The sequence below is a fragment of the Nicotiana tomentosiformis genome, chromosome 12 (assembly GCF_000390325.3).
Source record: "Nicotiana tomentosiformis chromosome 12, ASM39032v3, whole genome shotgun sequence".
Classification (NCBI taxonomy): domain Eukaryota; kingdom Viridiplantae; phylum Streptophyta; class Magnoliopsida; order Solanales; family Solanaceae; genus Nicotiana; species Nicotiana tomentosiformis.
In genome coordinates this window covers 95658980-95675929 of record NC_090823.1, presented here as the reverse complement: position 1 = coordinate 95675929, position 16950 = coordinate 95658980, and the positions used below count along the sequence as shown (strand labels likewise).

Genomic DNA, 16950 nt, shown 5'->3' with positions numbered 1-16950 from the left:
TTCACGACTATGATTTTTTTCTATTTCTAAAGCTCAAACTCGAGAACTTTTATAAAGGTGGAGGAACCTTATCTATTACACCACTACCCTTGATGGTGGTTGTCACAAACTTTATTATAAGGACATGTACTATATAAAGGATAGGATCCTCATAGGCAGATTCGGGGATTTTACGTTAATGTGTAAAAAATCAACTGTTTTTATTTTTTTTATTGCTAAGAACAAGCATCCATAAGCTAACAGATTATTAAGCTATAAAGTTATAAACAATCATAAGTGTAATGACTAGTTTAAATCTCATACACTTTTTCACAACAACTTCCACTAGTTTTCATGCCTCACAAAAATCTTAAAGTAGCAAGACACTAGTATATAAGCAAACTTAAATCACTTAGAGCCCGTTTGGATGAGATGATTGTAAATAGTTGTTGATAAGCTTGAAGTGCTGATAAGCATTTTAGGTGCTGAAACTGATTTTTTAAATAAGCATTTACGTGTTTGGATGTGTGCTGAAACTGATAATAAGTAATTAATGTGTTTGGTAGAAAAGTACTGATAAGTTGTTCTTTTGTTAAAATGACAAAATATCCTTAAAAACGTTAGAAAAGATTATAAATTAAAAAGATTCTTTGTAAAGAAAAGGATGAACATTGAATATGGAATGAAAAGAAAGTTAGAAAATTTATTTTGGGAAAAATATTTTGTGAATTAAAAAATATTATTAAGGATAAACTAGTAAAAATCTTGGTCAAACTAAAAGTGCTTATAAGTTGAAAAGCCATAAGTTGGGAGTGACCAACTTATGACTTATGATTGATTTTAACTTATAAGCACTTGACTTATAAGCACTTTGGGTATTTACCAAACGCGCAGATAAGCCAAAAGGTGCTTATAAGCCAATTTGACCCGCTTATAAGTTTAGCCAAACACCCTCTTAGATATATCCTTGATGTTTTATGAAGTTAAAACATTACCCTCATTCTACAACTACTCAATGACTTATGCCTTACTCCCAAAGTTTAGGAAGAATAATTATAAACATCGCTAGCATGTTTTTTTATGTACAATTAAATATAATTTAATTATTGTGGTTATGGGTACAGTTAGCGTGTCATAACTATGACACATAAATCCAAATTCAAACGTGCGTTTACGCGACTTAACTAATTAACTTCAAATAATAATAAAGTGTCATTAATCATGGGTACGTCTGTGTGGCATGATTTTTGACACAAACATAACAAGGGTACATTAGTGTGACTTCTTCAAGATAAATTTCATAATTCCTTAAATAAGCAAATAAAAGCAGTTTTAAAAGCAAACATGCATAAAATCCTTAAAACATACAATATTCAAATTAATTAAGCTACTTGTAAATTGTTAAGTGATCATGTTAAAACCGGAGAATTCGGATAGTGCCTTGCACCTTCTCCCCAGTTAACATAATTCCTTACTCGGTCTTATGTATTTGCACACTATAATTGGAGTCAAAACTTTCTTTGATTAGAAATTAAATAAGTGGTTACTTGGAACACCAAAATCGAATAATTCCAAGTAGCGACTCCTAAGTTAATAAAATCAATCATTTTCAAATAATGTTACTTTAACTGGAAAAAATTCATATCCACAATCCCCACCGGGAAAAAAGGTGTAACATTATGAACAATTATATGTAATTGACTTTTAAATAAGTGTGTAAAGTACTTTTACATTATAAAGGCTCTTGATCGCTTATCTTCTAGAGTCAAAATGTTATCAAGGCTACGAGAAGGGAATTAATAGTCGATCTCAAACGCTGATCAGAAGTATAGGGTGAAAATGTCGTCTCTTTCCAAAAATTGAGCTTCCAAAATTTACTCTTTCTTCCTTCTTCTATTGTCATGTGTGTTTCTTCAGCATTGGCCAGCTTAACTATTCTCAAGCTTCGCCTTAATTAGCTATTACTGCTAACTATTAGTTACAACAGTATATATCACATTCAATGATCTCTCAAATGAGAAACGAATAAAAGGGTAACTGATTTTATATGTTTAGATGTACACTCATCCCAACAATTTTAAGGTATACTCTTATAGGCAAAACGACATGAACACACAATCCAAATAGCCTGTAGATCTTGAATTTGCCAGACGTGTGCACGATTTATTCATATGTTGTGTTTTCTCTGATCCCTATTGTAGTTCTACTAACGAGGCGAAGTAAACTTCAGCTTGTTGGTGCTTGTAATTGGCGCCGAACAAGAGCAGTGTAAATTCCATCCATGACCAGAAGCTGGTGATGGCTTCCACTTTCCACAATCTGACCATCAGAAACAACTGCTACTATGTCTGCACTTTTCACAGTAGAAAGCCTATGTGCTATTACAAGCACTGTCCTGCCTCTCATAAGAGAATCCATAGCATCCTATTAGCATTGACACATCAAATTAACAGAGATTTTCTATAAAGTGGAAAGTAAGAAAATCAACCAGCATACTTGGAAGCTTAATCCCTCTATCTTAGTTTGACTGCGCGCACGAAGTTTTAAGAAGGTAAGGAAGACTCATGTATCTTGTGGTGTTAAACTAAGGAATTTATAACATTCCAAAAAAACCCTTTTAATTCTGTAGTCTTAAGCATGCCATGTCGTTCCTATAATGGAGTGTCATTAACGGAAAAATGGGAAGGCATGACTAGAAACTTACTAAATATAGAAAAATGTCACTCTTCTGTAAATAGAGTAAAAAGGAAAGTAAGACTCCATATATTGAAACGGAGGGATATAATATGGAAATATGAGCATATATAAGGTCGAAAGTTCATACTTGTACAAGGTATTCGCTCTCAGCATCTAGAGCACTAGTGGCTTCATCAAGAAGTAGAACTCTAGGGTCCATCAACAGGGCCCTGGCAATTGCAATTCTCTGCTTCTGCCCTCCTGATAACCTTAGTCCACGCTCTCCGACAACAGTTTGATATTTATCCGGAAAGGATTCTACAAAGTCATGAGCATTAGCCATTTTCTGCACCATTCATATTTGACAAAGAATTACGTTTTTGGGTAAAAAGGAGAGTGAAAATGTAAAAAGTCTTGAATCTTGGGACACAGATTGAATTTACCGCCACATTTTCTATGTCAGCACTGCTTGCTTTGCCATCAAACCCATATGCAATGTTCTCTTGTATTGAACAGTTGAAAAGAACAGGTTCCTGGCTCACTATACTAATCTAAATTAACGTAAAAGTTAGGATTTGGATATTTTAGAAATTTGGAGAACACTTCAAATGGTTAGTTAGTAGTAATATTGTTGAAACAGTGAAGCCTTTTGACAGAAAGCTCATATATGGTATGCACAACACCATTTGAATTGTTAAATGAGAGCCTTCTAAAAGATATGGAGATGCTTAATCATAGATGATGGATCATATTTTACCTTTTTGTGTAGATGTTCATGTGATATTTCCACCAAAGGAACCCCATTGAGCAGTATATTCCCCTTAAGTGGATCATAGAACCTCTCTATCAAGTTAGCAGTTGTTGTCTGCAACCAATTCATGAGAGCATTAGCATAAAAGTTTATCACAAACCTCATAAGATCACATTAGTAGGTGCTGGTATACGAAGTTTACCTTTCCTCCACCGCTCGGACCAACAAGGGCAACTTTTGATCCTTGTCTCAATTTAAGTGATATACCCTGTTAATCCAATGAAAAGAAATCATAGATGCTCTGTGCATCAGAACAAAATGTGCTTTTTTTGGTATCTGCATAAGAGTGGTAAATTTTTAATTCCCCCAACAAGCTTTAATAACTTCAAATGCCATCCTTTTTAGATACGCCAAGAATAGCTAATTTTACAGTCAATATTGACAGCATTAAGACTCTAGGCGCATTTCAAAGTTTAAAAGAAAACACTTAAGAGTATCAGGTCAGATACTATGCTTGGCTGCATCGAATTATGAAATAGGACAAATAATTGTCTCTGATATCTATAGATCAAAAATTTACCTTGAGTACCATATGACTTGGGCGAGATGGGTAAGCAAACCATACATCATCCAGTTCAACGTCTCCATCAGGGTCACTGCACCAAAAGCCAAAATGTTAATAAGAAGTATCTCTATGGGTCTTCGTTTTAACAAAATATGTAATCCCCAGTAAAATAAGAGTTTTTTACCACCAGCACCCTGTTGGAGGATGTTTGTGGGTGAAGAAGCATGGACTAACCTTATAGGGCACTTGTCTCCTGATGTAGGCATGCTTGAGACACGGTCTAGAAGTTGAAAAACTCTTCTACTTGCTCCTGCAGCTTTCATCGCTGTTGTATATAAGCCTGATAGAGACGATATCGAGGATCCAACTGCAAGGAATTCAGTGTGAATGAGGCCTTATAATTCAAACATCGCTCTCTTTTCTGTAATAAATCAAAATGCAACTGAACGTGCATTTCGATTTAGAATTAGACTACTGAACGCAGGAAATGTGCATTCTAGGTTTGATGATTAATTTCAACCTTCCATTACATGATAAAGACACATACGGGGAAGCATTGTGGATATGCATGCCACAGAAACATAGGTAGACATACAGCCACATAATTTTTCTAGTGTATGCTTTATAATATCAAGACAACAAGGTCATTCTGAGAATGAATGCTGAGAATATTCAGAAGCTACATCTAATCAAGTGGTTATGTTCACTGTAAAATATGATAGAGCAAAATCCGGAGAAATCCTCAGCACCGGATATAATATCTGAGTAACAGATATTTTATAAAGCTTCTTTTATGCATTCCATCTATTGAAATATTATTAAGGTAGCTGCTAGGATTGTCCTCAAGTAAATATTTAGCTAGTTACTTTTGTAGGTGAAAGAAAAGTATCGAATGGCTTCTCTGGATTCCATTTCAAAGATATCCCATTTATAATAAGATTCCCTCTCTTTGCCAACTCAATTTCCAACATAAAAGAAAAGGAAAACTCATGGCATTTTTTACCTGTGAGGCTATAAAGAATGAAGGATGTAAGAGACCCTGCAGTCATGGAGCCTGTTATAGCCAAATAAGCTCCATAAATCACCACAACAATAACCGACAAAGTTGATCCTGCACTTAGCCCTCCGGAAAATAGACCAACCACTTTCTGTACCCGAAACATGGTGACAAACAAAACTCACTAATTAAGTTAACCTCCATAATCTTGTAAGTGAAAGAAACCAATTCATGAGTATCCTCACCGCTTGTCGTAATCCTAGCTTTAGGGTCTCATCAACCTTCTCTGAGTAACCTGATATTGCATATTTTTCTTTTGCAAATGATCTCACTGTTCTGATGGCCCCAAAAGATTCCTACATTTTTAATAATTTAAGAGAAGCATGGTCTCGAAAAGGCAAATAGAGGCATGCGATAGTAAAATCACCCGAAGTGAATGCCAACCTCAGCAATGGAGGCAGCTACTGCAGCAGCTGCTTGAGTTTCATGTGACAGCTCCTTCATATAGCGCCCGAATTTACGAACACCAATGGAAATGATAGGCACAACAACCAGAGACAGCACTAACCAAGTGAAAGGTCACTAATGAGTAGCAGTATGTGAGGGCAGTTAGTGAGTGGGAGTCTTGATTATAGAGATACTCACATGTCAACTTCCAGGAAGATGAGAACATGAATCCAATCCCAATGAGTGCAGTTGTTAGGTTTCTTAGAGCTTCTGATAGGTTGGTGGTTGCAGCATTTTTAATGATTTGGGTGTCTTCTGATAGCCTGCTTAACAGTTCCCCCGTCCGAGTCACATCAAAGAAGGCTATTTCCTATAAGAACTATAATTTGTCAAGCAGAAACTAAGTTCCCAATTTCTCAACTCCGAACCAAGGTATTTTGCTGTCTCCATGGCCTTACTCATGTAAAAGTATTTCCAAAGATTGTGTGTAATCATTTAGAAGAACAAATAGAATCATGAAAAGAGGGATAAGAAGAGGATTTACTTGCTGGATAAGGTGACTAAACAAATTTTTTCTCAGACGAGCAACAACCCTTTCACTGACGGAAGAAAACAACCATGACCGTAATGCAGTGGACAGAGAGCTGAAAAGAATATTTTTCAAGACATGAACACTTGGAAAAATACAAGCTAAAGTATGCAGAATGCAGCAACCATGTTAAGCTATCTTGTAATGAGAATCAAAGTTCACGACAAAAAATTTCTTCAAGGCATATTTCTTATTTAGGGGTTTCCAAACCACACATCATATTTGAAATTTGCATATTTTGCAGAAACACTTTTCCATGTCTTGTGTCTCCTACAACATTAATGCCTCAGGGGGTACTTCCACAAAACATCAGTAGGTCTCATTGAGATGAGGAATTGATAAGGATTCATCATTGGCAGATCACATCCAGGTTCTTGACAGTGTTGAAACTCAGGGCCTTATTTTATATTTCACTCTTTTAAAACGAAAAAAACAGTGAACTTCACACAGTAAAAAACTAGCCTAAACTTGTGCGAAGTTCTTCAAAAAACTATCTGAAGGTTGAGTTAGAACTTAGATGGAAGGTCTTCCTAAATCCTATCAGGTCTAAAATAGTGGAGTTCGGTTCTAGGAAATGTATCACCTCTTCAAGATTTCATATCCAGCAAGGAAAGAGTAATAATCTCACAGAGACATGAACCGAGGATTTTAATAGGTACTTGACAGATGACAAGTTAAATGATAGAATTTAAAAAGGCAGAGATTTCCATACCCAGTAACAACTATTAAGATAATAGCCAATATCGTGTTTTTCACGGCTTCTAATGCTTCAGCTTGCTGTTGAGGGGTTTGTATGTCTCTTGATACAATGTCAATTACCATGCCACCAAATTTCGGCTGCAATGGGTATAGTACAGCATCATCAGTAGATCCAAGAAGACTGGCAAAGGGGCGGATGTCCACAAGTGAGTTTTAGTAGAATTCTTACTGTTGGCCTTGATATAACAACATGCTTTATGTGATCTCTTATCTCTCCTTAATATTGGTTTAAGTTCCAGGTACAGTAATAAAAAGGTGTGAAACTCAATTACTAAATATAAACCAACACTCAGCATTTTCAAAACTCTAATGCGACGACATGTTAAGAGAATGTAACAAAAGTGGAATGAGAGTGCTATACTATAAGAAGGTTTGTTGTTGATGCTATCAGCAATGCAATTGTAGCAAAAATTAGCTTTCCGGCATCTGGCTTTGCCTGAAATTAGGCGGAAAAAGAACCCAAAAATCAAACACTGTTAGCAGTATTGATGAAAACCAGAATACGTGACATTCAAATTTTGTAGTACTCACCAGAAGAAATACTCTACAAAATCCAACATTGGCAGCCTGAATTCAAGCACAATAAGTCAAGAGCTACACAAGGGAGCTGCTTTAAATGAGGGAAAAAGCGAACGAGCCAGCAGAAAAAGCAATCACCTCTGCTTCTCCATGCTCAAGATCAGTCCCAGGACCACTAGAAGTGCCTTCTTCATTTGTCTTCACCCGAGCCTAAAAGTGTTGCACTCAGCAAATGTCAGCAACTACTTCTACTCATTTTATGACCAATTCAAACCTTAAAAAGTGTATATTTTATGTTTGTGTATCTACATATATAAGAATTTTTACTGAGCTCAGCATTCGGTACAGTTCATTATTTCCTTCTCCATACAGAAAACTATTTACTAAGCGCTGCTCAGGTTATCAGCATATATAAAGTAGCAGAAGCTTTAAAAAAAGAGTCCCTTTCTAAATTAAAAGGGAACACATAAGGGGGAACCAAATATCATATGAACTATTGAACCCTACAGTAAAATTCCATAATGTAGGAAGCAAGTCTCATACCTTAAAATTAAGATCAGAACTTTGTGCTTAATGCTTCAGGTAACACATAACACACGGCTATTGATGTTAGGCCAAAATGCTATACTTTTAGCACATTACTCGCCCTATATTTTGTTGGTTTAGTGAGTTATTGTGAGACAATTGCGCTAAATTGTGTTGTTTTATGTGTAGGAACATCGGAATGAATCATTGAATGAAAGTTGCACAAAACGTAGACAAAAAACGCAAGAAAAGAGCCAAAAGTATCAAGTAGACTAGGCTTCGCGAGTTCTATAGCCAGGTCGACCGTGTTGCGGAAGCCAAATGTATATAGTGTGAATGAGTCACAACTACTATACCAAAAATTATGACAACCACTAAATAATAAACAAGACAATAAGACAACAATAAAAGAACACCAGAATTTACGAGGTTCGGCCAATTTTGCCTACTTCCTCGGACACAATCAATATTTTATTCCACTCCAAAATTACAAGTGAAATAATACTAAAGAGAGAAGATACAAATGCCTTAAGAAGATAAAAGGCAAATGAGAGGTGTGTTTAAATCCTAAACATTAGGCCTCCTTTTATAGGGTGAAATTCTCATTCAAAATTGTCATCCACCGATGTGGTACTTTTGCCAATTTCAACAAATCTCCACCTTGGCAAAATTTCACATCTTCAATTTTCTCTCAATAACAAATTTTGGTTGTGTCTTCATCTTCAATCTTTAGTGTTCAACAATGTTGATCAAATCCAAACAATGTTGAAACTTGACCGCAGTCACCACTTTTGTCAGCATATCAGCAGGGTTCTCCGTAGTATGAATTTTCTTCACCGTGACTCCACCTTCTTCTATGATTTCTCGTACGAAATGATACCGAACATCAATGTGCTTCGTCCTTGCATGATAAACTTGGTTCTTCGCTAATTGAATAGCACTTTGACTATCACAAAAAATTGTAATATTTTTTTGTTCAATACCAAGCTCCTTTAGCAACCCCTGAAGCCAAATTGCCTCCTTCACAGCCTCCGTAATAGCCATGTACTCTGCCTCTGTTGTAGACAAAGCAACTGTTGACTGCAAAGTAGACTTCCAACTAACTGGTGCCTTTGCAAAAGTAAACACATAACCAGTAGTTGACCTTCGTTTGTCCAGATCACCCGCAAAATCTGAGTCACAATATCCAACTACAGACCGATTGCCTTCCTGCTCAAAAACTAACCCAACATCTACAGTACTATGAATATACCGTAGAATCCATTTCACAGCTTGCCAATGCTCCTTTCCTGGATTATGCATATATCTGCTAATAACTCCAACGGCTTGTGAAATGTCAGGTCTCGTACAAACCATTGCATACATCAAGCTACCAACAACATTTGCGTATGGTACCCTTGACATATACTCCTGTTCAGTTTCATCCTTTGGCGACATAGTAGTACTTAGCTTAAAATGGGGAGCAAGTGGCGTACTAATTGGCTTAGTCTTCTTATCTATGCCAAAACGCTTTAGTACTCTCTTCAAATATTCTTTCTGAGATAAACAGAGTTTCTTTGTACGTCTATCTCTTATTATCTCCATGCCAAGAATTTTCTTTGCCTCACCCAGATCCTTCATCTCGAACTCCTCCTTCAGTTGAATCTTCAACTTATCAATTTCTTCCGAATTCTTGGAAGTTATCAACATATCATCAACATATAGGAGAAGATATACAAAGGAACCATCATTAAGTTTGCGCAAATACACACAATGATCGTATTTGCTTCTCTTGTACCCTTGCCGCAACATAAACTTGTCAAATCGCTTGTACCATTGTCTAGAAGATTGTTTCAATCCGTACAACGATTTTTCAAGTTTGCATACTATATTTTCTTTTCCAGCAACTTTGAATCCTTCTGGCTGAGTCATGTAGATTTCCTCCTCCAAGTTTCCATGTAAAAACGCAGTTTTTACATCCATCTGAACTAGTTCCAAATCCAACTGTGCTACCAAAGCCAACATAATTCTAATGGAGGAATGTTTTACAACTGGAGAAAATACTTCATTGTAATCAATTCCCTCCTTTTGAGCATATCCTTTGGCCACCAATCTTGCTTTGTAGCGAACATCTTCTTGGTTAGGAAATCCTTCTTTCTTTGCAAATACCCATTTGCACCCAATTGCTTTCTTTCCCTTCGGGAGATTGGCCAATTTCCATGTATGATTCTGATGAAGGGACTGCATTTCTTCATTCATGGCAATCCTCCACTTATCTTCTTCTGAACTTTGGATTGCGTCTTTATAAGTGGTAGGAACACCATCAGCTACAATTGAGGTTGCACAAGCAACCGTCTCTATAAGACGAACAGGTTTCGTTATTGTCCTTTTTGGCCTGCTGGTTGCTATTGATTCAAGTTGTTGTCGAGGTTCCTGAGTTGGAATCTCCCTTTCTACTGGCTCTTCTTCCAGAGGGTAATCTTCATGAGTTTCCTCCTCTGCTTCTTGTGTAGGAAAAATAAATTTTCCCTCAAACTCCACCTGCTTTGATGCACCACCAGTTTGTTTGACATCTTCAACTGTCACCTTATTTGTTATGGTAGATTCATCAAAGGTAACATCTCTGCTGAATATAATATTCCTTGTCTCTGGACACCATAAGCGGTATCCTTTGACTCCAGAAGTAATCCCCATAAATATAGCCTTCTTTGCTCTCGGATCCAATTTTGACTCTTTCACATGATAGTATGCAATTGAGCCAAACACGTGCAAAGAGTCATAATCTACAGCAGGTTTTCCATACCATTTTTCAAATGGTGTCTTGCCATCAATAGCAGCAGATGGTAGACGATTAATGAGGTGGCATGCATATGTAATTGCCTCAGCCCAAAATTCTTTGCCCAAGCCAGCATTGGACAACATACACCGTACCTTCTCCAGTAAAGTCCGGTTCATACGTTCTGCCACTCCATTCTGTTGTGGTGTATTTCTGACAGTGAAGTGTCGGACGATGCCATCATTTTCACAGACCTTATTGAAATGATCATTTTTGTATTCACCTCCATTGTCTGTGCGAATACACTTGATCCTCCTGCCTGTTTGATTCTCCACCATCGTTTTCCATTTGAGAAAAATTCCCAACACTTCATCTTTCCTCTTCATTGTATACACCCACACTCTTCGGGAAAAATCATCAACAAAGGTTACAAAATAGTGCTTCCCACCCAATGAAGGTGTTTTGGAAGCACCCCAAACATCAGAGTGTACATAATCCAAAATGCCTTTAGTATTATGGATCGCTATACCAAATTTAACCCTTGTCTGTTTCCCTTTGACACAATGCTCGCAAAACTCCAAGTTGCAAGTCTTTACGCCTTTTAACAATCCTTGATTAGATAAAGCTTTCAAGGATTTTCCTCCAGCATGTCCCAAGCGCATGTGCCATAGCCTGGTTGCTTCTGCCTCTTTGTCATCACTGGATGTCACTGTTGCTGTCCCAATAACTGTGCTACCACGATAGCAGTACATGTTATTGTTCTTCCGATTGGCCTTCATTACCACTAGTGCACCGGAGCATATTCTCATCACTCCATTTTCTGCAATGATTTTGAACCCTTTTGATTCTAGGGCTCCCACAGAGATGAGATTCTTCTTCAAACCCGGTACATATCGAACATCTGTTAATGTTCTGATCATTCCATCATGGCTCCTTAATCTTATTGAACCAATGCCATATGAGGTAAGAGGGCTGTTATCCGCTGTGTGGATGACTCCATATTCTCCTTCTTGAAAATTCACGAACCAGTCCTTGTTGGGACACATATGGTAGCTACAAGCCGAGTCCATCAACCATATGTCTGATGATGTTGATAACTCTGTTGTAACTAATGAGAAGTCTGAATCATCACAATCAGCTACATTTGAATCCATAATGGCCTTTCCATTGTTATGTCTGGCCTTATTCTTCAACTTCGGACAGTCTTTCTTCCAGTGCCCCTTTTCTCGACAAAAGGCACATTCATCTTTGCTGGGTCTAGATCTCGACTTGGATCTTCCCTTCTTAGTCCTCGTTTGATTTTGAGGACGACCCCTCACAATTAGTGCTTCTTCTTCTCCGCCCTTCTGTTTTTCTCCCTTTCTTTGTTCATAGCTGTACAAAGCCGAACAAACTTCTCTGAGAGAAATTTTGTCATTTCCATGGAGTAGAGTAGTTTCAAGGTGCTCGTACTCATTAGGAAGTGACCCCAATAACATCAAGGCCAAGTCACCATCATCAAAAGTTGCATCCATATTTTGCAAATCTGTGACCAACTTATTGAAACTGGTGATATGTTCATTCATTGTGGTACCAGGAACATAGGTGAAGCGAAACAGTCTCTTCTTCATGTACAATTTATTTTGACTGTTTTTCTTCAAAAATTTATCCTCCAGTGCTTTCCATAATTTACTTGCAGAAGTTTCCTTTGTGTATGGATATTTCTGCTCTCTAGCAAGGTAGGATCGAATGGTACCGCAAGCAACACGATTGATAATTTTCCAATCTTCTTCTCCAATAACATCTGGCTTCTTTTCTTCAATGGCAAGATCTAGCCCTTGTTGAAAAAGAACATCTAGAACCTCGCCTTGCCACATCCCAAAATGTCCTGACCCGTCAAAAATTTCTACCGCAAATTTCGCATTTGACACAATTCTTGTCATAAGCGAAGATGCCAACGATGACGTATTATTGACACTTGATGTAGATTCTTCTTGTTTACTGTCTCCCATTTTGACACAAATATTATTTAGTAGCTGACGACACAAATCAAGATTATTTCCTTTCTGGTGTGGAAGATCAGACTAAGCTGCAACCACAGAGCATACTCAGATAGAACCTTGACTCAGTTACCAAGATAGATCTTTTCTGATGTGGAAGATCAGACTATGCTGCAACCACAGAGCATACTTAGACAGTACCTTGGCTCTGATACCAATTGTTGCGGAAGCCAAATGTATATAGTGTGAATGAGTCACAACTACTATACCAAAAATTATGACAACCACTAAATAATAAACAAGACAATAAGACAACAATAAAAGAACACCAGAATTTACGAGGTTCGGCCAATTTTGCCTACTTCCTCGGACACAATCAATATTTTATTCCACTCCAAAATTACAAGTGAAATAATACTAAAGAGAGAAGATACAAATGCCTTAAGAAGATAAAAGGCAAATGAGAGGTGTGTTTAAATCCTAAACATTAGGCCTCCTTTTATAGGGTGAAATTTTCATTCAAAATTATCATCCACCGATGTGGTACTTTTGCCAATTTCAACAGACCGCACTATAGACCAGGATTCGCGAGGTCTATAGCCAGGTTAACCGCGCTATAGACCAGGCTTCGCGAGGTCTATAGACTGGTCGACCGCGCTGTAAACCAGGCTTCGCGATGTCTATAGCCAGGTCGACCGCACTACAAACTAGGCTTCACGAGGTCTATACCACGGTAGTTAAAAGACCCAAACCCGAATTTGGACCGGGGAATTGATATAAATACTTTCCAAACGAGTTATTCTAGGGTTGGACACGATTTTGGAGAAGAAAAAGGCTGCCAGGCACAGGAGGAGCCGTTTTAAGGGTAGATTCAACCAAAGGGGGCGTTTTTGGAGATGGGATTTCGATCTAAGGAGGCAAGAACACACTAGGAGCAAGACAAAGATTTCTTCTATGAGTTTTTCACTTCCTTCTTCCTATTTTCATTATTGGTTATGAATTCTAGTATTGTAGTTTTGAATACTTTTATGAATAGCTAATTTGTTATCTAGAGTTTTGATAGAATCTTTTGTAGGATAAATTCTTGTTATGTTTTTATATAATTGAGCCTTTGATTTTTCTCTACTTGTTCAACTATATTTTCATTGTTGTTAATTGAAGAGCTCTCAATTAACTGGGCATATATAGTGTGTATATTGCTTGAGAGAGAGTACACATTTAGGTAGTTGTTGAACAACACCACTCCTAACGTAGTTGAGAGATCGATACAGAGGGTTTAAAGGTGGGATTAGAGATACGGAAACCTTGGTGCGATCGTAGTGAGCAGTGAATTAGTGCCAGCCAGCGTAGTTCGAGAGAATACGGCTAGTAAATTGTGGTAGTTGCTCGAGAGAGAGCTACGACAATCAAAGTACTCACGATTGGTAGAGAATACTTAGGCGAAATTATAGAAGGCGTAGCGGGAAGGATTCCGACAATTGGGGAAATCATAATACTAGACCTCGTTAGGTTTGTCTCCAATTTCATCCTTGTTAGTTGATAATTTTACTGCTTTATAATATTTGTTAGTTAATTAGTAAAAATAAAAATCAAATTTTTATAACTAGGAAATTGTTTGGACTTGTGTTTCTTAGCAATATTGAACAACTGGTAAACCAGATTATATTTGCAAATTCGAACCTAATTAAATTTTGTCACCTAAGATGGCCTAAAGATACTCTTAACATGGTGTGATATTGTCCGCTTTAAGCTAGCACAGTTTTTCCCAAAAAGCCTCACACCATTGAGATATCTCTACACCTTATATGTAGGTTCCAAATCTTTCAGCTACTAATGTGATACTTTATTCGCACACCCAACATCACATTTACCTCCAGAAGCTTTCCTTACGTAAAGGGATTCAATAGCATATACTCATAGTATATATATATATATAAACACAAAAAGAAATTACACGTATACTAAAACATCTATAATTTCCAGCATACAGAATTTGTCTTCTTTATCTTTGCAACTAAAAAATAAATGATCTATCAAAACATAATCATGGTCTCTTGTTACTAAACAAGCATCTTGGACAAAAGGATTTCAACATGCAAAAATTCCAGCACCAAAGAGAAAACAAAAACAAGAAGAAAAAAGAAAAGAACAAAATTCAAGAGAAAGCCTTCATTTTTGTTACTACTCCATAAGTTTTATTTAATCAGTAAGCAAAAAAAGAGAAAGCTTACATCTTTTTTTAACAGGGAGACTCTTTCGCTTCCCGTAGACATTATAGATCGTGCAGTCCAATCTAAAAGTTTTTTCTTGCCCATTTCTACCTTCCAAAATAGAATTAATGTTACAAACAAGAAAATCTGTATCACTCTACTGAAAAAGAAAAAGGTTGGTTGAAAGTTGGCTTAGAATGAACGCTACACTTTGAAGCAAACAAGGGGCACTCAGAATTTCAAAGCTTCTTCTAAAGTAGAAACAAGTGAGAAGAGCAAGTCAAAGATCATGAGACACAAAAATAAAGTGGACATTTTATGTGTGTGTCTATGGAAGATTGAAAAGTGGATGCATTGCGACTTGCGACCTGACTTAATCATCACTTATCGGTTAATGTCGCCACCTTTTAAGAACGTGAGTGTACTATGAATGTACCATTTGCAAAGCGGCTATAAAAAGGAACAAAAAAGTATGATTAGGACCATAGGAGTGTAAAAACATAATGCGGAATTTACACTATACTATGAATTATAATTAAGCGAAATTAAAGTTTTAAGGTGAGACTGTGTATTAATTAACTATTCTTTCTTTCTCACTTTATGTGATTATGTGATGTAGTTATTACTTGGAGAATCAAAAGAAGTTTCTCTTTCACCATAATTATTTTATATGTCTTTTAGATATTTTGAATTATTTATTATTGTGACTTATAGTATTTTTTATATAGTTTTAAATATGTAAACTTTAAACAATTTGACCCTCCTATATGATTTGGTGATAGTTGTGTATGTGAAGAAATGTGTCATTTATTCATTAAGTTGACTTAAATATTGGTGTATGTAAATTTACCGGTTATAGTTGACATATTCTTGTACTCCCTCCCTCTCATTGTATGTGAAGTGATTGATTGAAAACGAAATTTTAGAAATAAATAAAGATTTTAAACACATAAGCCTACGAAGTTCAAAAAATAAAGAAAAACTTTTGACATATATAAGCTTAATAAATGCAAAATATCAATAAATGAATGAAAGTGAGATCTACGAAGTTCTACGCATCTTTTCAAGGAAAGTAATCTCCCTTTTTAAATAAATAAAAGAAAACAGTATAAACAGAGTAGTAATATTTAAGTATCTGTTTGCATGTAATTAATCTTGTTGGACTTGGTTTTTAATGGAATATATTTAAAACTAATGTGATATTATCATAGACAAATCTTATACTATAGGAATTGCACTAACTTCTTGCTGCGTCTTTTTCTACTTCCAATTCGCGGCCACACGGATTTCTAAATTTCAGACAGAGAATTTTTTGGGGTAATTTTGTTTTTCCTAGCATATTTTTATTCCTGTTGTTTTGTCTGTGTTTCTCTAATATTCGTTTTTTCTTTCTTTACTGGAGTACAACTAGCAAGGTTCTTGCCGCAATCAACTGGGTCCAATATCCGCAATCGTGCAATGTTTTTCACGGATTATACTATTATATATATTATATATGACATATATTACACATTCGTCAACTACTTGAACACTTCTGCTAATTAAAACAAATTATCCAAAAGCAAACAAACGATCTCTGATAGATGTGGCCTATCAAAAAATATTTATACGAGCCACACAGTGCAAGGTAAGCTCTTCCGAATCAACTTTTATTTCCTGCAGTGTTTTTGTAAATAGTGGAATTAGTATAGGAGAATCTAAATGTGCCTCTGGGTATTATGATTTGTTATTGAATTTAATTATCTTCTGAAGTTTTGTCAGAAGGTCATTCTCCTAATTTTTGTGTTAAGATTAATCATCAGTTATTTACTTGAATTGTCTTCCAGAGTTGCCACAACCAGGGGAAGAGGCACTGGGTCAGTGGCGAATTCAGGAATTTCTCTAAGGGTGTTCAAAGTTGAACAAAGTGAAAAAATAATTCGACAAAGGATGTTCAATATATGGTATATACCTCTAAAACTTAATATTTTAACTATATATACGGTGTAATTTTTCAACAAAGGATGGTCAATTAACCATTCTTAAGGGAATGTAGTGTTACACCCTATGCGTCCCAAGGTGACGTATAATGAATATGAGACTTGTTAATCATGATTTAAATGAGTTTAAAGTCATAATATGACTATATATGATCTTTGGATAAAACATATAAAGTTTGAAAAAAATCGGATTAAAGTTGCGGAAAAACCAACTAAGGAT

General features: G+C 36.3%; 1 protein-coding gene across 5 annotated transcripts; it reads right to left on the bottom strand.

Moving 5' to 3' along the window:
- Positions 1–1838: 1838 nt before the first annotated feature.
- On the bottom strand, positions 1839–15168 carry LOC104086966 (ABC transporter B family member 25). Of its 5 annotated transcripts, XM_070192078.1 has the most exons (18): positions 14960–15166; positions 14773–14858; positions 7421–7492; positions 7295–7330; positions 7125–7199; positions 6717–6841; positions 5960–6059; positions 5614–5785; positions 5413–5531; positions 5214–5324; positions 4975–5119; positions 4206–4338; positions 3987–4062; positions 3609–3674; positions 3413–3520; positions 3099–3206; positions 2804–3001; positions 1839–2403 (listed from the first exon to the last, which is right to left on the bottom strand). In XM_070192078.1, the coding sequence occupies exons 2-18, from the start codon at positions 14854–14856 to the stop codon at positions 2206–2208; spliced, it is 1926 nt and encodes a 641-aa protein (XP_070048179.1). In that variant the 5' UTR covers positions 14857–14858; positions 14960–15166; the 3' UTR covers positions 1839–2205. The 5 variants fall into 5 exon arrangements, 4 of the variants coding, with proteins under 4 accessions (XP_070048179.1, XP_070048178.1, XP_070048180.1 ...); XM_070192077.1 differs by having other exon boundaries at positions 14773–15166; XR_011412989.1 differs by having other exon boundaries at positions 2269–2403; positions 2804–2973; positions 14773–15168.
- Positions 15169–16950: the final 1782 nt, after the last annotated feature.

Bases quoted from the DNA above. Each gene is read 5' to 3' on its own strand.
- LOC104086966 (XM_070192077.1), bottom strand. From the start codon at position 14,856: ATGGGCAAGAAAAAACTTTTAGATTGGACTGCACGATCTATAATGTCT. The intron at 4,339-4,974 runs GTAAAAAATGCC...AATTCCTTGCAG, and splicing joins CATTCTTTATAGCCTCACAG to TTGGATCCTCGATATCGTCT. The intron at 4,063-4,205 runs GTTAGTCCATGC...CTTTTGGTGCAG, and splicing joins GGAGACAAGTGCCCTATAAG to TGACCCTGATGGAGACGTTG.